We start from the raw sequence: 25,581 nt of genomic DNA, 5'->3' as shown, positions 1-25,581 counted from the left end.
CTGACCTAACTGCGCTGTGGTATACCAACACTGTCATCTCCTTCCTAGGTAGTACATTTGTAGATTCTCAAATTCTTTTAAATGATGATGATGCTTTTTAGTCAACTAGAGTAGACTGCCACAGAATTGAAATTGATAATTTCTGGTATGATCACTCTTACTGGTTTTTAAGCAACTCTTTTATAACAAATATAGAAAGATAGCTAGAGATGGTGCTACACTGAAATATAATACTTTAACTCTTAAATTACCCCCCAAGAATTTCTTCAGTGTAAGAGACTCCAAGAGCAACCCCCCCACACACACACCCAAATACAGACTAGCAATTTTCCCGTAACTTAAAATCCTGATTTGTCTGGAGTCACACTTAATATATGACAGAGGAAAAATGTAATTGCAGGTCTTTCTGACTTTAGACCAGACCTAGTAATATGCCACAGTGCCTCTATTTCCCCATATTATATGGTCTGTAATATTTCTGCTTTCCTGGTTTCCCTTAGATCGTGTTTTTCTGCTCTCTATAGTTAAGAACTTCTTATTCTCTTTAAAGGTATTGTTTGTTGACTTAACATTCCTTAAATTCACCTGTACTTTCTTATCTCATCCTCTTACCTCATTTCATTGATCTTGGTATTCTCATTCTCTGGATTTGTGTAACAAGGTCTTTTCCCTCCAATTATCTTTCTTCTAGTAACCAGCTGGCTTCATCATCAAATGTTCTAGTGCTATCTAATATCCCTCTCTTGCATACTTACATTTTAACCCTTTGCTCCCTGAGGTACAAAGATTTATACCATGCAGGCCATATGCTTATATATACTAATTGCCATAATTTTCTTTAGTGGTCATGTAAATGCACTATTATTTCTTATTGTGTTCAAGTGATCACCTTCTAGTCTTGTATAAGTTGCCTTTTGACTGAGAGAGGATAATTGGCTCATGTTTTTTTTTTTCACTGAAGTGTTCCCTGCTATCATGAAATGATACAACTCTCAAATGTACTTTTTCAGTTGGTCTCTTTTATTCCTGTTTAGACTGGTCAAGATAAATAGTGAATTGACAGGGAAGGTGTGGCTTTTCTGAGGTTGTCCAGATCTATGCCCCCTACCACTCCTTTTGAGTGTATTAGTAAAGAAGCAATTTTTTTTTAACATATCCATATCAAGTTTTGAATTTATCTGTTGTGAAACCACAATTGCTACAACAGAATAAAATATAGGAATTCACTGTAACTTTTTCTGAACACTTATAAAGCTTGCAATCAATATACTTTATTTCATAACAAGAAATCCTAAGGTATTAGTATGTTTATAAAATAGAAAATACAGTTCATATCATGAATGATTTCTTAGAAAATGTTGTTCCAAGATTTGGGGCCTTTTTCCTTCCTTTGGGTTCCAAATCCTGCTTTATTTGACTGGTCCACATTTGTTTTCTCATTTGTCATCTGTGTCATGGATCAGATGAAATAGGTTTTGCTGTTTCCTTTAAGACCATCCTTAACATTCTTCTCATTTCCCTAGTTTTTACCTTTGTTTCATTTGCAAATTTAAGCCTTCTGAAAAATAAGAAATGAAGATAAGAAATAGGATGGGCCTAAGATAAGTGACCCAGACCAATCAAAATACCATTGAGTTTTCAGCTCTACTAGGTAAAACCATTTATCTTTCTTAAGCCTGGGGCATGCTAGAAACTTCTTGTGAAATATTGCCTGCTAATGAGTGAACTGTTGTACTACTCTTTCAGAAGGAGACATTGTTTTCTCAGTAGCCTCATTCAGCCTGGGTCACTTTGGGTCTAAACTCTGGGCCCTGGTTTCCATCTTATTTAAAGTGTGGCTAGTGGAAATTCAGGTTAGTGGTTATAGCAGCTATTGTTTTTTCCCAAAGAGAAAAGCCAGGAGAATTCAGTAATGCTAACAACTTACCCTCTCTTGCTACTGATTTCCCAATTCTTTTGTACTGATACCTCGATATCCTTTGCCAACCTAAAATCAGACAATACAGTGGCAACTGTAATCATAATGTAAATCTGCTTTCTTATTCTGTGTTCGGCCTATGTTTTGCTATTGTTCCCTACCCCCAATGCCCCACCAGATTGAAATTCTTATCATGTAAACAGTGCTCAATTCACAATTAGCTTGTATCACTAGTCAGCACTCCTCCACAAAGCGTGATACCTCATAAATGTTCTATACAGCCCCAGTGTGTGGTATTTAAATTAAGATAGCTCAAAAGTGTTTGAAAAGGAATGGAAGCATTGCATCTTGACTTCCCAATCCAGTGATTAAAGCACTTGCCAACTGTTCTATTATGCACAACTTCCTTATTTTGGCTATAACTTTCACTGCATGCTTTTATAGCATGAGAAAGTTTATACTTTATTTCGTAAGCCCACAGTAAATACAGCATTCTTCAAAACTGTGTGAGGTGTTGGCTGCTTCTGTTATGTTAAATATGGGGCTTTTCTTAGGAAGGGAAGCAGAGTTGGCTCATTTTAACTTCTCATAGAAGCATCAAAGATGGAGCAAAATAGATTAAGGAGGGGGCTGCAAGATACACTTCTCAGTGTGTCACAGAAGGGCCCATTCCACATATTCTGGCTTATCCTGGACAAATCCTTCATCCTTCCTGTTTTTCAGTTTCTACCCCACCCCCCCCAAAATCTCCTCCTCATAAAACTAAAATGAAAAGAAGTTGATTTTTGATGGTACAGGGAAACATTAAGAAAAAAAACATATATAAGGTTTATACTGATTTTGCTACTTAGATAGCAAGATCATGTGAAATACTAACTCGTAATTATTTACTTTTGTGCTACGCTGGAGATGGTAACAATATTTTCTAGTGGGATCTTTAAAACTATAAAGGTTGTGGTAGGATTTATTCCTACTTTTCCTGAAAGAATCATAGCTTTAATCAATAAATCAGTAAGTGTTTATTAAGGATTTACTTATGTGTCAGTAACTGTGCTAAGTGCTGGAGATACCAATGCAAAAGTGAAACAATTCCTTCCCCAAACAGCCTACTAGGAAAAGATAGGAAAGAGAGCATGCATATATAGAGATATATACATAATAGACATAAAGTGACAGGAGAGGGGCAGGGACTAACAACTGAGTGCAAGAATCAGGAGAACCTTCATGTAATGTAAAAAGTGTGCTTAATTTGACTTTTAAAAGAAAATAAAGATTCCAAGAGGCAGAGATGAGGGGAAAGTGCATGATTCCTCAGCAAGTAATACTAAGGTGCAACTGAGCGATAACAACAACAACAAGCAAATAAATGCACACACAAGCTAGATACAAGAGAAACAGGAAATAAATAATGGAGGGAAGGAATGAGAATTAAGAGGGGTTGGGAAAGGCTTGATGTAGAAAATAGAATTTGAGTTGCAACTTGAAGGAAGGTAGGGAATCCCGGAGATGGAGATGAGGAAGGAGAAAATTCCAGCATGAGAAAAGACAAGCAGAAAAAAATACCAGGAGATAAGAAATGGAGTATCTTGTTTTTGGAACAGCGAGGAGGCCAGTGTCAATAGATTGAAGAGTTCATGGGAAGGAGGAGGGGTAAAAGATGTAAGAAGGCTGGATGGACGTATGTGTGTAGGGGATGGCTTATCAAAGGCTTTGATTGCCAAATAGAGCATCTTCTGTTTGATAGTAGAAGCGATAGGGAGCCATTGGAGTTTTATTGAGTAGGGGGTAACATGGTCAGACCTGTGCTTTGGAAAATCATTTGGAGGCTGCATAGAGGATGGGTCGGAGTGGAGAGAGACTTGAGGCAGGCTGACCTACCAGTAGGCTATTCCAATAGTTCAAGTGTGAGGTGGTGAGGGCCTGTCCCAGGCTGGTGGCAGTATCAGAGAAGGGTAGGAGAGATATTACAGAGGTGAAATTCACAGGCTTTGGCAACAGTTTGGGTATGGGGGGTGATGGAGTGAGAGATAGTGAGGAAAAGAAGATATCTCATAGGTCATGAGCCTGTGGGAGTGAGAAGATGATATTGCCTTTAACAATAATAGGAAAGTCTGTTGGGGGAAGGAAGTTGGTAGAAAGATAATAATTTCAGTTTTTGATATATTACATATAAGATATCTACTTGACATCCAGTTTGAGATGTCTAATAGGTAGGTGAAGATGTCAATTGAAGTAAGAAGATAGATTTGAAAATCATCAGTACAGAGACAGAAATCAAATCCATGGAAGTTAATGAGAAAACCAAGTGTTCTATAGATGGAGAATAGAAGATGACCAAAGACAAAGTCTTGGGGCAGCTAAGCAACTTAAATCTAGCCTCAGATACTTACAAGCTATATGACCTGGGCAAGTCACTTAACCTGTCTGCCTCAGTTTCTTTAACTGTTAAAATGGGCGTTATAATAGCACTTATCTCTCAGGATTTTTGTGAGGCTCAAATGGCATAATATTTGTAAAACTGTTAACACAATGCCTGGCACATAGTAAGTGCTATATAAATGCTTATTTCCTTTCCCTTGGCAGCAAATTACTTTTATCAGGAGGTTTGTATAGGGGTGACTAGGGAAGTGCAATACACAAGTGAATGACTATTAAGAGTCCAAGAAAGAAAAGAAATGGCTATGTACTTCTGCGGGTGAAAACAAGAGTAGTCCCATTTCTTTTTAGACACAGGATTCCTTAGACTGAGGCCTATCAAGAGAAGGCTTTTACAGGCTTAGATCCAAGATAAAGAAGAATTGACATATGGTGACTACACTTGAAAGTTAGGTCTGTTTATTTTGCCTTCAGGCTTTCCCACAGGTGCCACTTAAGGAACTGCTCCTTTCATTGTCTGAAAAAAAAAATGATGCAGATCCTTCTAAAGTTTTTTTCTCCACCGGAGTAATGTACCTCAGGAGAATGAGGATGCAACACATTTGAATATAAAAATAGTATTATAGTCCTCAGAAATGTCAATTCAGTTACAATAATTAGAGATTACAGTACTGAATTTGTCTCCGTGTCAATATAGGACAAATGTTAACAGAAAAAGATCTTAGAAAGCTCAGAATTAAATTGAGAGTCATAAAAATGATTTTGTTTGGTTTTTGAACATTTACATATTAAATCATTTCATGAGAATTTGAGTTAAAATGGAGAAGATCATAAATTCTATCAGGTTTGTGATAAATATGTTTTCATGTAAAGTATTCACATAATCTTACCATATATTCAATATCTTGAATTTTCCATAACTAATTCCAGATGGAACTTTGCCATGAGATAGAGTCCATTGAGAGAGGATGGAAAAAAAAAAAGATGGTCTTTTTGCTTAGAACTACAGTAAGACTTTTTTTAAGCTATGAAAAAGAAAAAAAAGAATCAAAACTGAATAACGATTCCATTGATTTGATAGAGGCAATGAGCAAACTATGTTTTTTTTTAATTAGTTTTCTTTTAAATAAGAATTTCCCAAAATATTATTTGAAATTCTTCGTTGAACCACATGGAAAATGACTATTGTTCAGACTGTGATGTACAGTTGGATAGATAATGTATAAAGCTTTTCCATCATTGTACATTTCTTGGACTGACACTGAGAGTAGGTAGTAAGTTGGGACCAGAATTGAGCAAGTGTAATATAATGGACTTGGGGAAGTTACAAATTTCTTTGATGACCCCCAAGCTCCTACTTAAAAAAACAAGCAAACATATATAAGTCATGGAGTTAGGGAACACAATCATCTCCAAAGAAGTGAAAAAGAACACCCAAACTTATGGAAAGGCACATGGTGTGAGCGAGCAGGCTACAACACAACACATATGAGGAATTTTAAGAGAAAAATGGACTGAATGTCGTAAAATAAATGTATCAGTGAAAAAGAAAAAGGTCAGTCATGCAGTAGAAGCAATGAAAAACTGATGAACAGCCTCCATTTGGGAAATGATCCTAAATTAACTATTCATCATTCGGTCCTTCCTGGCTGTGCTTCTGACTTTCCAGACATTACCGCATTCCACTGCCTGGGTACCCTTTCCCCTTCCCTTCCTCTAGCTTCTTTTTATGTGTTGTCTTTCCTTATTAGAATATAAGTTTCCTGAGACCCCAGCACTTAGTATAGCCCCTAGCATATAATAAGACCTTAATAAATGTTTATTGCCTACCTGCCTCTACATTCCACTGGTGTCTTCCCAATATCATGAGAAAGGCACCTGGAACATTGAATGGACCTCCTGTGGCATACTTAGAGGAGAACATGGATAAGAGGTATATAAGATAGGTAATGGTATGCATCACTATACATATGGATAAGATCACAAGATTTATTTTAGTATTTGAATGTCATTTGAAATTAAATGCTGAAAGAGAAGTATGGCAGTATTTTGGAATCATGAATTGTGTGGGCAGTCGCCATGCGTAATGGTAAAAAAAAAGGTCTATTTATTACTTATTTGAATTATGAAAGGCAGAAGCAGAAATCTAATAACTCGTGAAAGCAAATACTTCTTGTTGGACGAGATTTATTTCTTACTTATTATTTTCACCAAGCTACATCTATAGCTGGAATTTAAAAGTGCTATGTCACTTTCTTTGGGTACCTGGGGAAAATTGGAGCAGTAATTTTGGTGTCTGGAGCTTTTAATACTGTCCCTTCTCTCCTACAACTCTTAGTATTTAATGGGCTGCTAGAAGTATGATTCATAAAATTAAATATTTACCTTTTGTGTGTCAGAAGAAGAGGTTATAAACCATGAAGAAGTTTAGAGAAGTCACATAGAAAGAAAGGTCACCTTACGACTCTCTGAAACAACAAATGAAGTTATCTTGAAGGCACCTGTTCATATTCTTCTACCATCACCTCTACTTCTGAATTTATGTCTGAGCCTCTGTGAAGCTTCTGGAAGAGGCAAGAATATTAAGTTTGTTCATTTCTAATTTCTGGAAAAAGAGAGGTCTCTTTCCCCCCTGTCATTTCGGCTTGACCTGTTCTGTCAATGAGAGAGCTTTCAATGAAAAAATCACACTGTATATGCTTTCAATACCCCTCCAGCCACATAACCTAAGCAGTTTCATCCCACTCCTGAGAAAACCATGATTATTTTTTCTTTACTCAAGGTCAAAGCTCCTATTACAGCTTAGACTCTAATAATATGAGACCCAATTGGTTTTAGTTCTGTTATGGGGAATGCTGGTCAAAGGGACAAGATGTATGTAGCTAGACCTTTCTTTTTCATATTCCTAAGGCAAGTCCCATCGTGATGCTGTTGATAACAAAAATCAGTCATTTAAAATAAAAACCATGTCCTGTACATTGATTTTTTTCTTTCTCTAGCAAACTTGCCAAATTGGTAAAGGCATATAAGTGAATTGCTGGGGAACACTTTCTAATATTTCAAACGTTTCCAATTTAATAGCCTACAATGTTTTGATACGGTTTTTTAAAATTTTCAGATAGACTTGCACCAAAAATTTGTCAATTGTGATAGTAACCTTACTGTTCATACATACTATCTCTTCAGATTTATTATAGAAGTATGATCTTCATTCTTCTGCCTTGGATGAATCCTGCCTTATGGTTGAGGGAAATATCAATCATTAGTGAGGGCTAATGTAATTTAGGCCATCTTAAGAACTCAATTACCTTACTAGCTATTCCTAATTCTTAATGGTTCATTCTTTATTGTTTTGGTTAGTACACCCATGGGCTCCCTCCAAAGCAGCTCTCTTACATTATGCTCATAAGATTTTCTCCCTTTGTTAAACATGGTGTTCAAAATTTTCCTGCTCTTTCTAGTCATAGGGAGTTTTGTTGTTTCAGTATTCTAGTTAGTATTTCTTAGCTTAATTGAAATATGGCATTTTCTTTGGGTTGAGAGGTATTTCTTTAGTGACTATTTAGATGGGGTCCTAAAAGAATGTGTTTGCACATAAGGCTGTGGATAATTTCTTTCCATTATCCTAGTCTGAGCAGGGTTTTTGCTTTTCTCTAGTTGTTACCTACAAGGAAAACAGTGTTAGAATTTGGCATTTTCAATACAGCAGCCCTGATTCAATGCCCATCTGGAGAAGAATTAATTACTTTGTAAAGGTAATAGTGTTTGGTGGAAAGAGCACTGTACTTAAAATTTAGACAACTTTGGTCCTAGTTCTGGCATTGCCTTTAACTAGCTGTGTGACCCATAACAAATCACTTAACTTATTTGGGTCTCAGTTTCCTCATTGGGAAAATAAGTCAGTTGGATTAGATGATATCAAATGTCCCTTCTAGCTTTAAAATTCTCTTTGATTTTTGATTTTTCCCAGTTGCCTCAGGAAAAAAAAATGGAATGTGTTTTCAACAGTTATGGATGACACTGTCTCTATCCCTCTCCCTCTCTCTTTTCCATCCTTCTTCCCTCCCCTCCCCCACTGCTTCTTTACCACCCTTACAATTTCAAAGTATATGATATGTGGTTTTAGTTTTCTGAAATAGATTCAATTTTTAGTTTATCAGCTTCTGTGCTAAGCAATATGAAATGGAATTCTGTTTCCTTGTATTTGAAGCTTCACTATTTTAGATGTTGATTGGTTCAGAAGTTTAAAAGATAGGTATGTTGGAGACTATGAATGTTATTTTAAATTTCAAAGATAAAAATTATACTATTGTTTATGCCATTAATTATTTTATCATGCTTAGATATCTGAGACTAAATCTTTTCTTAAATTGATTCAGAAGGCCAGGAGGAGGTTAATTTTAACTCAATTAAAAGCAATTCTTTAGCAACTGGCCCAAATAGTCTGAATCTGTTAAATATGTTTATCTTCATGTGTGATGCATTTTTTTTTTGGTCACAGAGAGTCGTTCCTTTACTCCAAAGCTAACAATGCAAACTATAAGTATTTTAGATATAAATCTTTCCTGCAATCTCTGGGTGATCCCTTAATGAAATTACCTGTCTTCCTGTCAATCAGTATTGATTACATCATTGTGCATTGTTGGATTCTTCTCTTCATCCCCATCTTGCCAGTCCTATCCCAATATTAGCTAAAACTATAATGTACAACTACTCTACAGAGTTGAGTGCTTATTAATTCTAATGAAGTGGCATAATTATTTGCCACTATTTCTAGTGAACTAGGTCACCTTATGTTCATTTTGTGCATGGTTAACAGAAGAAGTGTTTGAAATACTTCTTGATTCCCACTGAAATTCACTTACATCATTGTATGTTTTAGGTTGTAAACTGTCTAGGTCAGAGACTATGAATATTGCCATATTTATACATGAACCAGATAATGACTTTTAATAACAAGGGCACTTTGTAATGGAAATGATCTGAACCATACAAGAAACCCTGAAGATTTGGGGATACAGGATTCAATCTTTGAATATTTGTTCTGTGTCCTGATAAACTATCATGGTTTCTAGCTCCAGTAGTAGCCTGGCCTTGCTTTTACTCTTGACTCTTCTTGCTAGCTTGCTGACTGCTGTTACTGCAAGCAACACGTAGTTGATCTTTGCAGAGTTCTGTGGTTGGAAGCCATCAGAAATTGCAAAGTTTTATCACTTAATTCTACTGCCTTCCCTGTTAATTGTTTCTGATTTATTCTATATATAACTTCCTTTGTATATGTTTGCATATTGTCTCTCCCATAGATTATAAATTCCTTGAGGGTAGGAATTTTCTTTTGCCTCTTTTTGTATCCCTAGCATGTAGCTCAGTGCCTGGCACATAGTAGGTACTTAATAAATGTTTATTGATTAAAAACTTCCTGGAAAAAATACTTACTGGAATCTAAATGAGGCCCTCTCATTTCATTATATAATAAGGATTGAAAGAACTTTTCAAAAGGAGTGTTGGAGAAGCATGTCTTCTATTTGGCAAACAAAAATGTAAGGTTTTCTCCATTTGAAGGAATTTCTCAAATCCTTTCCTTGAGAAAGGGGATGACCACATAGAACTAGTTGAACAATATAGTTGATCTGATTTTGATATATACTTATTCGTCTATTTTTGATCTCTTCTCTATTTTTTTCCTTTTTCTTTTTACAAACCAAAAACAAAAACGAGTAAAATCTATGAATTTTAAAAATGCATACCATTGTCTCTTAGCATTAAATGAACTCCTCTTATTCTATGTCTTTTACATCACTGTTGGACTTGTTTTTCAATTCTGTGTTAGCATATATGAAAGTGTTATTTATTTGCTTGTTTGTTTATTCATTCATTCATTTATCTTAGAATTTAAGCCCTGGGGAAACAGTTACTTTTCTTGTACTATGTGATCATAGAGTAGATGATCCATAATATTTTTTAAAATGCTATCCTGTAGAAGAGTAAAATTTCTTCACACGTGATAAATAGCTTTTTGTGTTGGGGATCGTTATTTTTTTAAATTCAAATATAAAGTAAGTAGTTGAATTAGATGACAAATAAAGGCCCTTTCAACTCCAAAGTTCTATGAATCTGTGATTATTTTTATATTCACATGGCTGTGGACACACCACATTTTCTGCTCCATTGCTAGGAGAAGATAACTTTTGAAGGGCAGGAACTATGTGGTGTTGCGATGAAAAGAGTACAGGACTCATTTAGAAGAGAACTGAGTTCAAATATTACCTCTAACATTTTCTACCATGGACAAGTCATTCAACCTATCTGAGTCACATTCCTTATTTGTATAATGGAAGAATAATCACACTTATAAAATCTTCCTGTCAGGGCTGTTGCAAAGACCAAGTGAGATAATAATGTATACAATATAACATGTAGAATGTGATGTTCGCTTGTTTAGTCATGTCTTCCTTTTCATGACCCCACTATGGTATTGTTTTGGAAAAGTTACTGGAATGGTTTGCCATTTTTTTCTCCAGCTCATTTTACAGATGAGGAAACTGAGGCAAACAGGGTTCAAGTGACTTGCCCAGGATCACACAGCTAGTAAGTATTTGAGTCTGAATTTGAATTGAGGAAGATGAATATTCCTGATTCTAAGCCCACTGCCCTAACCACTGCACCACCCAACTGCCCCATAATAGAACTAAATGGTTATATTTATTATATTATAGAATGATATTTTATTTATTAAGAGATTATATTTATTAAGAGAGCCTTTAGAATGGTCCTTTTAACAACAATCAAGGCAATTATTATAATTCAGAGGGGAGAGCAGTGAGGTCTTACATATATATTAATGAAAAGAACTAAAATTGAATTGTGCTTCAGCATTTTCAAAATAACTAACTTAGAATTTTCTTCCTCCCTACTATTCCTAGTATTAATTTTTCTTGCCTGGCTATTATATTAATTGGTCAGTGTTATCTGATTAACATCACTTCCACCTTTTGTGGCTTTATAATTTAAGAGTATCTGAACTTTCTTTTGTAAAGATTGAATTTAACCTCTTGCCCTTATGATACATTTGTCTTTTCCTAAAAGCAGAAGAATTGTCTGAAGAATGCAGGAGAAGCTAGGTAGAGCCTATTGGAAATCTGAAGCCAGAAGTGATTGATATATTTTCATGTACTGTCTCTACTGTTATTTTTTTTTCCCAGTTAATTTAAGTGTCCTTCACATGTTTAACAGTGCCCTCATTTAGGTAAATCCTCAAATGGTAACCAAGCACCCGTTTGATACTGACAAAAATCTCCCCAAATTCCATTTAAGCACAACTTCGACCTATTTTCTTATTCAGTTCTATTCTTTAGGCTAAAGTCTAAGCAAACAGATGACCTACATTAACATTCTACAGATCAATGAATTTAGTCTTTGTTAGATAACTGAAGAAGTATGCTCAGAAGTCAAAGGGCTGCCCTTAGTTAACTCTCTGCCTCCAAGCATTTTGAGTCTAAAGACTGTCAAGATATGAAATGACAGGTTTATAAGTGGGGGAGAGAGCTTGTCATCTAAAATAATGAGCCAGATTCCCCATGTTTCTGATAAAGAGCAGTCCCTTGAAATGACATCAGACTCCTAATACACGCTAGCAGAGACTAGCACACAGACATGCACTGAACAGGCTGGTTTCCGGGTAGTCATCCATGTTCATCTTCATTAGGGCTGATTTCAGTTGTCTGATCCTGTGGCCAAAAGCACAGGAGAACAAGGTCTGCCAGGGATCAGATCTGGCAATCTCTCATTACTTAAAAAAAGAGGAATAAAGGATCTGACAGCCATGACATCACAGAAGAAGGGGATTCTACTGTCATAGAAGATATCTAAGTTAGCTTAAAAGGTTAAAGGTTAAAGTTAAGGTTAAAGAAGGTAAGAAGGTTAAAAAAAATAAAATGCCATCTAGATGAATGATTACCTTTATATGACTTTAAAAGTAGACCAGCCAGTTCTTATGCAGTAGTGGGTTTGTCCTTTCTAGGGTCTCATAACCACTTTACCTCCCCCATCACACATTTGATTGGATGAAAATTTGTTGTTGTAGTTGTCCACTCATTTCAGTCATGTCCAACTCTTTGTGACCCAATTTAAGGTTTTCTTGGCAAAGATACTGGAGTGGTTTGCCATATTCTTCTCCAGTTCATTTTACAGGTGAGGGAACTGAGGCATACAGGGTTAAGTGACTTTCCCAGGGTCACACAGCTAGTAAGTATCTGAGTCTGGATTTGAATTCAGGTCTTCCTAACTCCAGACCCTGCACTCTATCCACTCTGCAACCTAGCTGCCCCTGGATGAAAATAGTGTTGGCATTTTCCAAAATGACCATGTCTGAAAACCTTTTTTTTATTTAAATTGTCTTCTTCTCTATAACTGTTTGTTTCAGTTTAAATCTTTTAATATGATTGCATTCAATTTTAGCATAGGAAACTGAGCAGTGGTCTGTGGAAACTCCCCAAAGGGTGAAAGTTCTGTCTTGATATACTATGTAAGGGGCAGCTAGGTAGCACAGTGGATAGAGCACCAGCCCTGGAGTCAAGAGGACCTGAGTTCAAATCCGGCCTCAGACACTTAAACACTTACTAGCTGTGTGACCCTGGGCAAGTCATTTAACCCCATTGCCAAGCCTAAAAAAACAAACAAAACCAACATCAAGGGCAGCTAGGTGGTGCAGTAGGTAGAGCACCAGCCCTGGATTCAGGAGGACCTGAGTTCAAATCCGGCCTCAGACACCTGACACTTGCTAGCTGAGTGACCCTGGGCAAGTCACTTAACCTCGTTGCCTAGCCAAAAAAAACCCCAAAAAACCCAACATCAACAAAAAGATATACTACATAAGCAGCCATGCTGACCTGATTCTCAGTAAAATTAGAGGCAAGTATAGTAACTGATAAGACAGGAATGTATGAGAATGGTCTGTGTTGGTACATCACATGTTCTCTGAGTTCTGAGGGTCTCAGTGTGGGGCCACTATAGTTTTGTGTCCTAAGCTTTAATCTCCTTGTTATTATTATACTTTTGCTCATTTTTATTTTTTGAAACATTAAATGAAAGATAATCTAATCAAATGTGGGAGCCAGAATTCAGCAGGGTCTTTGACAAAGGTCTGCTAATTATGTACCTGTCTTTCTTCCTTTCAAAAGTGTAATACCTAGCTCATTATGAAAAGATTTTAGGCCTTTTGAAGTCCTAAATTTGCTTGCAACCACAGCATCAGTGCAATTCAAACTTAAATGTTCCAAAAGATACATGATTTCATGGGCTTGGGTACCCCCTTCTAACCAATGAATAGGGTTTTTATGGCTTGATAGGTTGTTATCTGAATTGCTGGTGGAAAAAAAAAATTGGTGACCAGCCAATTCAATTTATAGTGAAGTTTTCCCCTGCCATGCACGTTTTGAGAGCCACACATGAAGTTCCAAAGAGTTGTGTGCTACCCTAAGTCTACAGGTTGGTTTACAGTAAATAGACAGCTATAGTAAATAATTCACTTGATGGCAAGCTTTCAGACAGCAAAATCTTCTTTACTTAGGCTTTTCATTGTATTGATGCCTCTGTTATTTGTCTTGGCTTCTCATTTACTAATCCTTCTGGATGATAGTCACAATAGAGCTATCAAAGGACATCTGTCATTAACTAACTCTACTCCCCTACCACATTTCTCAAAATTCCTTGCATCATCCCCCATTATTTCCTACTTTGCCCTAGTGTGAGTCTGAGGTCACCTTTCTTACTAAGGTCAACCTCTCTATTTGTCCTCCTCTTGATCCCATCTTTTTCTTTCCTTTAAGGGAACTTGCTTCCTCAATCATTGCCTCTCCCCACTCCATCTTTATTGGTTTCTTTTATAATAGCACCTTCCTTGCTACTTACAAAAATGGCGACACTGTCCCCACACTTGAAAAATTAGAACTCTCCCCTTGACCCTGCCATCTCCCTTTCACAGTCACACTCCTTGAAAGAATCATGTACTCTCATTGCCTGTATTTCATCACTTCACCTTTTCTCAACTCTTTTCAGTTTGGCTTTTGACCCCATCACTTGACCAAAGCTTTTTTCTTCCAGGTTAATTTATCTTTATTTGTTAACAGATGTTTTCTCAGTACTCATTCTATTTTACCTGTTGACAACTTTAGAGAAAATAAAGTATTCTAATAGTCGTATAGATCAAGCACAACTGAAGAACTTTCCTAATTCTCCTTTGCATGAGCACTCTCACTCTTTTAAAATTACACCATATTACTTTATATTTACTGACTTGTATGTATGTTGTAACATAAGATCCTTGTTATTCATCTTGAGAAGGAGTAGTTGAAATAGTGACTAGAAATATGGTTGCGAAGTGAGGAACCTCTGTGTTCAAATCAAACCTTAGACAAATAATGAAATGTCATTTAACTTTTCAATAATTCCATAACTCTCCAAGACTCTAAATTGTGGAGCAGGTGCCAATGTGTATTAGTAGAAGAAATTTCCTCACTGGGAGAATCACAGGTCCCTTATTTTAATTCTTTCTATGTCTTTCTGTTTCACGTGTGTTTCTTGTAAACAATGTATTGTTGGATTCTGGTTTCTAATCCATTGTGCTAGCCAGCTGTTTTTATGAGTGAGTTCATCCCATTCAAATTCACAGTTATGATTACTAACTGTGCCTTTCCTTCCATCCAGTTTTCTTCTATTTATCCTTCTCTCTCTCTCTTTTTAGCCTGCCCCTCCTCTAAAGTCTGTTTTGCTTCTTACCTCTACCTTCTTTTATCTCTCTCTCTCTCTTTTTCATTCTCTCTCATTCTCTCTCTCTCTCTCATTCTCTCTCTTTCTCTCTTTCTACATACATACATACATACATACATACATACACACACATTCCCTCTTTGAATCAATTTAAATGTGAATGATGTTCAAGCACTGCTCATCCCCCCACTATTTCCGCTCCATTGTAAAAGATCTTCCTGTGGCACATATTTTATGTGACATAATTTCCTCCATTCTTCCTCTCCCTTCCCATTTCTCCCAAACCACCTCTCTTTCTCATCTAAACTTGTTTTATGTCATCCCAATGTAATTGATTCATTCCTGCACTTCTTTCTATGTAGAGTACATCTAAACAGTTTAACATCCTTGAGTCCCTTAAGATTTTTCTTTCATGCTTACCTTTTTATGCTACATTTGGGTTTTGTATTTCAAAGTCAAAATGTCTATTCAGCTCTGTTCTTTTCATCAGGAATACTTGAATTTCCTCTATTTCATTAAATATCTGTTTTTCCCTTGAAGGATTATACTCAGTTTTGCTGGATAGGTTATTTTTGGTTGCAATCTTAGCTCTTTTGTCTTTCAGAACATCATATCCCAAGCTCTCTGCTACTTGTATATGGTAGCAGCTAAATCTACTGTGATCCTGACTGTGGCTCTGCAATATTTGAATGATTTCTTTCTTGCTTCTTGAAGTGTTTTCTCTTTTCCCTGGTAGCTCTGGAACGTGGTCATCATATTCTTGGGAGTTTTCATTTTTGACTCTCTTTTAGTTGGTGATCAGTGGATTCTTTCAATTTCTATTTTACCCTCAGATTCTAGGAGATGAGGGAAATTTTCTTGATAATTTCTAGCAATATGAGATCTATTGTCTTTTTTTTTTAAATCATGGCTTTTGGATTTTCCACTAATTGTTTTTTAATTAAATTTTATTTTTATTTATGGAATAAAACAAGCATTTCCATAACACAATACAATAAAAAATGATGGTTGTACATGAAATTACAAATCTACTATGCACAACTTGCTATTTCTTTCAAATACATAACAAAATTATCATATGTATTTCTTTTTTTCCCCTTCCCTACCCTAGAGATGGCTACCATTAGACACATACATATGTATATATATATAAAATTATTCCATATATACTTCTATTTATCAGTTCTTTCTCTGGATGCAGATAGCATTTTTCTTCATATATCCTTTATAGTCCACCTGGGTATTTATAATAGTCAAAATAATATTCATTCAAAGTTGTTTGTAAAACAATATTGTTGTTACTGTATACAGTTCTCTTGATTCTACTCATTTTCCTCTTCATTATTTCATGCAAATCTTTCCATGTATTTCTAAAATAATTTAGCTCATCATTTCTTACAGCACAGTAGTATTCCATCACAATCAAATACCACAACTTGTTCAGTCATTCCCTAATTGATGAGCATCCCTGCAATTTCCCATTCTTTGCCACCACAAAGAGAGCTGCTATAATATTTTAGAATATATAGGTTCTTTTTCCCTTTTCTCTAATCATCTTTGGAAATAGACCAAAAAGTGATATTGTGGGGTCAAAGCATATAGGCAGTTTAATAACTTTTTGGCTATAATTCCAGATTGCTCTCCAAAAATGGTTGGATCAGTTCACAATTCCACCAACAACAAATTAGTATCATAATTTTTTTATATTCTTTCCAACACTTATTACTTTCCCTTTCTATCATTTTAGCCAATCTGGTAGGTGCAAAATGATATCTCAATGTTGTTTTAATTTGAATTTCTCTATTAATGGTTTAGAGCATTTTTATGACTATAAATTCTTTTGATTTCTTCATCAGAAAGCTGCCAGTTTATATCCTTTGCCTATTTATCAATTGGGGAATGACTTGTGTTCGTATAGATTTGACAAAGTTCTTTATACTTTTATAAGATAAACTGTCTATAAATTGTTTCCCCGATTTTCTGCTTCCCTTCTGATCTTGGTTACATATGTCTTATTTGTACAAACCCTTTTTAATTTAATGTAATCAAAATTATCCATTTTATACCTAACTTTGTTCTCTGCCTCTTGTTTATTCATAAATTATTCACCTATCCATAAGTCTGATGAGTAACATGTTCCATGTTCTTCTAATTTACTTGTAAAATCTCTCTTTATATCTAGGTCATGTGTCCATTTTGACTTTATCTTGATAAATGTTGTAAGATATTGGTCTATGCTCAGTTTCTGCCATACTGCTTTCCAGTTTTTACAACAATTTTTATCACATAATGAATTCTTATCTCAAAAGCATACGTCTACATTTGTCAAATATAAGGCTTTTATATTTATTTGCTATTGTAAATTTCATGTCCACTGTATTCCACTGATCTACCTTTCTGTTTCTTAGGCAGCCCAGTAATTATTAAATTAGTTCTTCTTGTTCTATTTTTCAGGTCAGTGGTTTTTCCCATGAGATATATCATGTTTTCTCCTATTTTTCATTCTTTTGACTTTGTTTTATTGTTTCTTCTTGTGTTATGTAGTCATTAGTTTCCATTTGCCCATCTCTAATGTTTAAGGATTATTTTCTTCAGTGAGCTTTTATACATTTTTTTCCCATTTGGTCCATTTTGTTCTTATGGTGTTATTTTCTTCAATATTTATTGAGCTTCTTTTACTAAGCTGTTAATTATCTTCTTATAATTTTCTTCTTTTGCTTTCATTTCTTTACTTAATCCTTTAACACTCTGATTTTGGAAAATAGTTTTTTTATAATTTTTTTAAACTCTCCCAAGAATTCCTGTTGAGCTTGTGTCCAATTCACATTTTTTTTCTTTTGAAGCTTTGCTTGCAGCTGTTTGACTTCATTGTCTTCTTCTGAGTTCTTATCTTCATCTTTCCTGTCACCATAGTAGCTTTATGTAGTCAAGTTCCTATTTTTTGTTGTTGTTTACTCATTTTCTCACCCTATATCTTGATTTGGATGTTAATGTTGATCTTTGTTCCCAGCATGGGGCAGAGGAACACTTTCTCAGGTATCAGGCTTTTTTTGCACAGTTGTTTTCTTTGCTAGTTCTGTGGGTTTGAAAGTCTTCATTTATTTCAAATTAGTGTTATCTGAGGAGAGGTATGGTCATTTCTCTCTCTTGTTCTATACTCTGGTCTTTATCAGAAGGTGCTCCTGATCTCTTGAGATTTCAATTATATTGCTCCTCAGGAGACCTTCTTCCTTGAGACCTGAAACAATAACTGTTCCTAAAGGTCCCTGATTCCTTGGGGCCAGAAGCGATACTGACCTTCAGGACTCCACTCCTTCTTGACCAAAAGTGTTCTTCTTTACCCTGTAACTATGACCCAAAAGTGGGTATAGGCAGTGGAGCTGCCCAACAGTATTTGATCCTGCATCCATTGCTATCACAGGGGTAACCTGTAATCTCTTTCTGACCATTTGCCAGGTCCCCTTACCATCTTTGGTTTGAGAGTTCTCAAAACTGCTACTACTTCTGTATTAACCATCTAGTCCCACTACATGTGTTTCATCCTCAGCTGTGTTACAGATTTCTCTTTCTGACCTCCTATGTTGTCTTAGGCTGGAAGAAGAAGAATGTCTCACTGTATCCTTTTGTTGGTTCTGCCACTCTAAAATACAATTTGAGGGAGTTATTTTAAATGTTTTTTTTTTTTTTTTGGAGAGTAATGTTGGGAAAACTTAAGTAAGTGCTTTCTGCACTCTTCCATCTTGTCTCTTCCTAAAGAAGTGTCTTGGCTATACATTTCTAACTGAGGAATTATTAGATATCCATATGCAAGGAAAATATATAAATATATATACATATATGTATATGTGTGTGTGTGTGTATATATATATATATATATATAAAGTTAGGTATAGAAATCTACATTGATGCCAACATTGATTGACGGTAACTAATAAGTGTGATGTTTATTTGCACATTGCAGTGGGAAGAGAAGGTCCAGTTCTAATTTTTTATATCTTGAATCTAACTCCTTTAGTTCTTAAGAGATTCCAACTGCTCCAAGGACTTCCTTCATTGTCTTCTACTATTCATCTTTTTTTTTAACCTTTCCATTCCTCTTTTCCTCTTATGTCCCAAATGTAGGGAAGCATTAAAATTTCCCTCAGGTTAATAGATATTTAGGTAAAATTGCTTTTGTGATGTTGATGTTAATAAAGGAGGAACACATATCTCTTCTCTTTCTTTGAATTTGTTTTTTATTTCACTGTGTATATGAATATTACTTTTACATTGATTGTGATGCCTTTTTTCCCTCCCCAGTGGATGGCTGTATTCATAGAGCAGCTGGTCCCTGTCTGGTTGCTGAATGTCGTAATCTGAGTGGCTGTGAGACTGGTCAAGCTAAGATCACCTGTGGGTATGATCTGCCAGCAAAATGTGAGTATTTGCACTCAAACATACTTTCGTAAGTAGAGTAAAACTTTTAGCTTGTTTTGTTTTTCAGAAGGATCGTTTTAAAAAGAATTTCTTGTTTTTGAATTAACATATAACAAACCCTTTTAATTCACATTTTAAATTCAATTCCATGCTGTATACAATTAAAATGTTTCGCTTGATATGGTCTAAATCTTACTTTTTTGTTATTTTTTCCTATTTTTTGCATGAATGATCATTTTTGGTTACCAACAGAATTTCTCTGAAACTAGAAAATATAAGCATATGAAGAAAATGTATGCTAAAGTTTTTAAATGTCATGGAGACAGATTCTGGAAATTATGCTACTCTTTCATTTCTTATATAGGTTTCTTGATTGTGGATATGTTTAGAGCTAGATCAAAGCAATGCATTGTGTTTTTAGCTGCCATGTAAGGGTTGATTGGCAATTACAGGAAAGGCATCTGTCACACTTTGCTTTCAGTAATAGCCAATGGAATGTGGTTATCAATGCTAGGAGATGTTTGCTCTTTGAACATAGAATGGACAAAATTTCCATTACATTTAAATAGGAAAACTAGTACTTTTTGGCCTTTTTGCTTGGTTGTTTGTCCAACTTGGAGGAAAATGAAAATAATATAGCTTAAAATACAACTTTTTAATATGCCATTTTTTCTAGTTAGAGTGGTAATATAATATTGCTTAAGAAATATATTTCCTTATTTACATTATTAATGGTGAATGGGGCCCAATTTGTCATCTTATTTCCTAGGATGATGTGTGTATGACACAGGACACATGTGATACACACTTATACACATATTTTTAAAGTAAAGCTGTTCTCTGTGATTTGTAGAGATGAGGGTAGTTTGCAATAAAATATTTCATGTCTGAAATTGCTTGTGTGGCCCTATATAGGTAATTTGCATGAAAAAAAGTTGAAATTCTGTATGTACCTGAGAGTGAGCATGTAGATAGTTGATTAAATGCTGCAGGCATTTTAAAGTATGCTTGAGTTCAGGTGTCATTGTTGACAAAATAGTCATGTACAATAAACACTTTTACATAATGCTGCCATACTTCAGCCTACTGCACTTCTTGTCAAATGTTGATGTGATGTTAATGATAAAATAAACAGTAAACTAATTGTCCTTTTAATAATATCTTTTCCATTCCTTTTCCTTGCTGTAATATATTGCTTTTTCTTGGTTGCATAAAATATAGCATTTGTCATTCCATGGACTCCATATATAAAGGGATATCTAGGGTAGCTCCTACTACCCTACTATAAGTAGCTGTAATACAAGAAACCTGTGATACGAGTGTCAAACTTACTCTTCAACATTAAAGTTATACTATCTATTGTGTGTATGTTTGTATACACACATACACATATACTCAGACTCTTACTAGCTATGTGACACTAAGCAAATAATTTAGGATCTGTCTGCTTCAGTTTCTTCAGCTGTAAAATGTGATAATCATAATATATACCTTCAAGTGTTGTTGTGAGACTGAAATGAAATAATATTTGTAAAGTTCCTAGTACAGTGCCTGGCACATAGTAGGAACTTAGTGAATGCTTAGTGAATGAAAATTCTCCTCCTCTCTATGTATTTTATAGTTTTTCCATTAATTAACTCCATCCAAACTCCTTTTCTTTATTGTGTTCTTTATTGTATTATTCTCAATGGATTGACCTGTTGGTTATTCTCAAAATTCACCACTGGTAATATTGCTAGAATTTAATGAAACTAAATTGAAAATAGGATTATTTCAGTTCTTTCAAGATCTCCCAAGAGTTTGGAACTATGTCATGTTGATCTAAGTATAGTTGATCTAAAACTTTCCTGCATGGTTAACTGAACATCTATGCCAGTTTAGATAGCCATTTGAAGTTGAGTAGTATTGATATCAACGCTCAATGCCTGCTCAGAGTCTGATATAAAATATAGACAAAATATAGATTTTGGAGTCTCTCTTTAAGGGGATGGGTCTAACTCCATTGTTTGAATGTCATGTTTTCTATTTAAACTCTCTTCTTTTCATCAGGAATGCTTGAAAGTCCTCTATTAGATTAAATATCAATTTTCCCCCATAGGATTATACTCACTTTTGCTGTGTATATTATTCTTTGTTGTAATGCTAGGTCTTTTGCCTTGTGGAATAGCATATTCCATTTTTATATTTCTTTATAGTGGTGGTTCCACCTTACTTGACTTAGTTTCTTTTTGTCTGTTTGTACTACTTTTCCATGATCCGGGAGTTCTGGATTTTGGATATATTACTGGAAGTTGGTCTGTTTTTTTTGGGGGGGGGTGGTTGTCTTTTAGGAGGTGAAAAGTGAATACTTTCAACTTCTACTTTGCCCTGTAGTCCTAAGACATATGAGCAGTTTTTCTTTCTAATTTCTTGAAATATCATATCTAGGTTCTTTTTATGGCTTTCAGGTAGGCCAATGTTTTTCAAACTATCTCTTCTTGATCTATTTTCGAGGGCAGTTCTTTTCCTATGAGATATTTCATATTTTCTTCTTCTTCATTCTTTTGATTTTGTTTTTATTATTTCTTGATGGCTCATGCAGTTACTAGCTTCCATCTGACCATTCTAAATTAATTTTTAAGAAGTTAGTTTCTTCAGTAAGGGTTTATACACTCTTTTCCCAAGCTGTTAATTATTTTTCATAATTTTCTTGGTTAGCTAACTTGCTTCTCATTTTTCTCCCCTTTATTGCTCTTATTTGGTTTTTAAAAGCACTTTTGACTCCTTTAAAAATCTATTTCTTGGGGGGGCGGAGCCAAGATGGCAGAGGGAAAGCAGTGACTGTCTTGAGCAGTCTCCCAAACCCCTCCAAATACCTAAAAAAATGTCTCTAAACAAATTCTAAAGTGGCAGAACCCACAAAAAGACAGAGTGAAACAAATTTCCAGCCAAAGACAGCCTGGATGGTTGATCGAAAAGGTATATCGTGCGGGGCTGAGAGAGGAGCGCAGTGTGGTGGTGGCGCACAGGCTGCGGCGACCCTGGAGCAGGCCTAAGAGGACTGAATCCCAGGCAGCTGTAGTGGTTTCCAGACGTCTCAAACCAGGAATGCCAAAGACAACTGAGAAGGTCAATGGGAAAAGTCTGTGACTGCAGTGAGGGAGGAGCTAGGTCTCAGCCACAAGTCTGGAGCGTGGCCAGGAGGCCGCGGCTTTTTCCTGTGCCTCTGGCCCACAGACTGAGGGGGAATCGAGTGGCTAATCAGAGGGGGATTGCAAGGATCTCTTTGCCAGGGCTGAGGCAGGAATCTCTTGCTTTACTGGTGCTTGGATCTGGGTCAGAGTTCTGAGGGGCGGTACTGGGGCTAGGAGGAACGCTGGTGCAGAGGAGCTTGTTGTGGTGGTAGAGAGAAAACACCTCACCCCTTATCATACCACCTTGGAAGAACTGAAAATTTTCAGGTCCCTAGAAGTACCTCTGAAAACAGCTGTACAAACCCCCGAAGCTTGGGACAGTACACTCTTCACATTGGAAGCAGACTTTTACCTTAACAAAGAGTTTAAAACTCAAGTAATTGGCCGGGATCATGAGTAAGCAGCACAAAAAGAGTCAGACTATATTATCTTACTTTGGTGACAAAGAAGATCACAACATACAACCAGAAGACAACAAAGCCAAAGCTCCTACATCCAAAGCCTCCAAGAAGAATATGGATCAGTCCCAGGCCTTGGAAGAGCTCAAAAGGGATTTTGAGAAGCAAGTAAGAGAAGTAGAGGAAAAACTGAGAGTGATGCAAGAAAATCACGAAAAACAAGTCAACAACTTGTGAAAGGAGACCCAAAAAAATACTGAAGAAAATAACACCTTAAAAAATTGCCTAACCCAAATGGCAAAAGAGATCCAAAAAGCCAATGAGGAGAAGAATGCCCTAAAAAAGCAAAATTGGCCAAATGGAAAAGGAAGTCCAAAAGATTACTGAAGAAAATACTTCCTTAAAAATTAGAATAGAGCAACTGGAAGCTAGTGACTTTATGAGAAATCAAGACACTGTAAAAGAAATCCGAAAGAATGAAAAATTAGAAAACAATGTGAGATATCTCATTGGAGAAACAACTGACCTGGAAAATAGATCCAGGAGAGAGAATTTAAAAATTATTGGACTATCTGAAAGCCATGATAAAAAGAAAGAGCCTAGACATCATCTTTCAAGAAATGATCAAGGAAAACTGTCCTGATATTTTAGAACCAGAGGGCAAAATAGAAATTGAAAGAATCCACCAATCTCCTCTTGAAAGAGATCCCTAAAGGAAAACTCCTAGAAATATTGTAGCCAAATTCCAGAGTTCCCAGGTCAAGGAGAAAATATTACAAGCAGCCAGAAAGAAACAATTCAAGTATTGTGGAAACACAATCAGGATAACACAATATTTAGCTGCTTCTACATTAAGGGACCGCAGGGCATGGAATATAATATTCTGGAGGGCAAAGGAGATAGGATTACAACCAAGAATCACCTACCCAGCAAAACTGAGTATAATCCTGCAGGGGAAAAAATGGTCATTCAGTGAAATAGAGGACTTTCAAGCATTCTTGATGAAAAGACCAGAGTTGAATAGAGTATTTGATTTTCAAATACAAGACTCGAGTGGAACATAAAAAGGTAAACAGGAAAGAGAAAATTATAAGAGACTTATTAAGGTTGAACTGTTTACATTCCTGCATGGAAAGATGATATTTGTAGCTCATGAGACCCTTGTCAGTATTAGGGTAGTTGGAGGGGAAAAAATTATATGTATGTATATATAGATATAGATAGATAGATAGAGTATAATATATATAGAGTATATATAGGGTGAGTTGAAAATAAAGGGGTCATATCTGGAGAATAAAATTAAGGGGTGAGAGAGGAATATACTGGGAGAAGGAGAAAGGGAGAGGTAGAACGGGGTAAATTATCCCACAAAAAAAAAAACCCAGAAAAGAAAAGGCTCTTACAGTGGAGGGGAAATGGGGAAAGGTGAGAGGGAATGAGTGAATCTTATTCTCATAGGATTTGACTTAAGGAGGGAATAACATACACACTCAATCGAGTATGGAAATCTGTCTTACCCTACAGGAAAATAGGGGGTGAAGGGGACAAGAGAGTAGGGGAATGATAGAGAAGAGGGCAGATTGAGAAAGGGAGGAATCAGAAGCAAATACTTCCAAGGAGGGACAGGGTCAAAAGAAAGAATAGAATAAATGGGTGGGTGGGACAGGATTAAGGGAAATAGAGTTAGTTTTTCAGAGCATGTCTACTATGGAAGTGTTTTGCATAACTGTACACATATAACCTATATTGAGTTGCTTGCCTTATCAATGAGGGTGGGTGGGGAGGGAGGAAGGGAGAAAATTCAGAACCCAAAGTTTTAAAAACACTTGTTTAAAAAAAAATGTTTTTACATGCAAGTGGGAAATAAGAAATACAGGAAATGGGGTACAGAAATCCATCCTGCCCTACAGGAAAATTGAAGGGGAAGGGGATAAGAGAAGGGGAGAGAGATAGAAGGGAAGGCAGACTAGGGGCAGGGGTATTTAGAATGCATGCCATCTTGGGGTGGGGGGAGGGGCGAGATGGGGTGAAAATTTGGAACTCAAAATCTTGTAGAAGTAAATGTTGAAAACAAAAAAATAAAATAAAAATTACCATAAGAAAAATAAAAATCTATGTCTTCAGCTCTTGCTTAACTCTTCTAGGCATTCTTGTTGGACTTGTGTCCAATCTGCATTTTTCTTTAAGGTTTTAACTCTAGATGTTTTCAAGCCACTGTTTTCTTCTGTGTTTGTGTCTTGAGCTTCCCTGTCACAGTAGTAACTCTCTATGGTCATATTCTTTTTTGTTTATTTGTTTGGTCATTCTTCCAGACTACTTCTTGACTTTGTACTTTTTCTTAGTGTTACACTTGGCTTACTTCTAAGGGATGTCTGGTCTGAGCTTATGATGCTTTCAGAGTTCAGTCTATGGGCATGCAAGTTTTTAGTGCTTCCAAAGTGGTATAATCCAGAGAGAGATCAGTTCCACAGCCCAATTGATCTGAATTCTCCAAGTTCCTGATCCAGGTATGGGTCTATTGGCTTGCGTGCCA

General features: G+C 35.9%; 1 protein-coding gene across 2 annotated transcripts in view; it reads left to right on the top strand.

Moving 5' to 3' along the window:
• MACROD2 (mono-ADP ribosylhydrolase 2) overlaps positions 1–25,581 on the top strand; it is a 2,135,263-nt gene that overhangs the window by 618,255 nt on the left and 1,491,427 nt on the right. For both annotated transcript variants that reach the window (XM_027840306.1, XM_027840305.1), the window contains exon 5: positions 19,361–19,477. In XM_027840306.1, coding sequence (XP_027696107.1) covers positions 19,361–19,477 — 117 coding nt within the window. The remainder of the gene's footprint in view (positions 1–19,360; positions 19,478–25,581) is intronic.

The sequence above is a fragment of the Vombatus ursinus genome, unplaced genomic scaffold (genome assembly GCF_900497805.2).
Source record: "Vombatus ursinus unplaced genomic scaffold, bare-nosed wombat genome assembly UNPS02014841.1, whole genome shotgun sequence".
In the NCBI taxonomy this organism is placed as follows: domain Eukaryota; kingdom Metazoa; phylum Chordata; class Mammalia; order Diprotodontia; family Vombatidae; genus Vombatus; species Vombatus ursinus.
The sequence above is the reverse complement of the archived record's forward strand: the minus strand, read 5'-3'. Positions and strand labels throughout refer to the sequence as shown.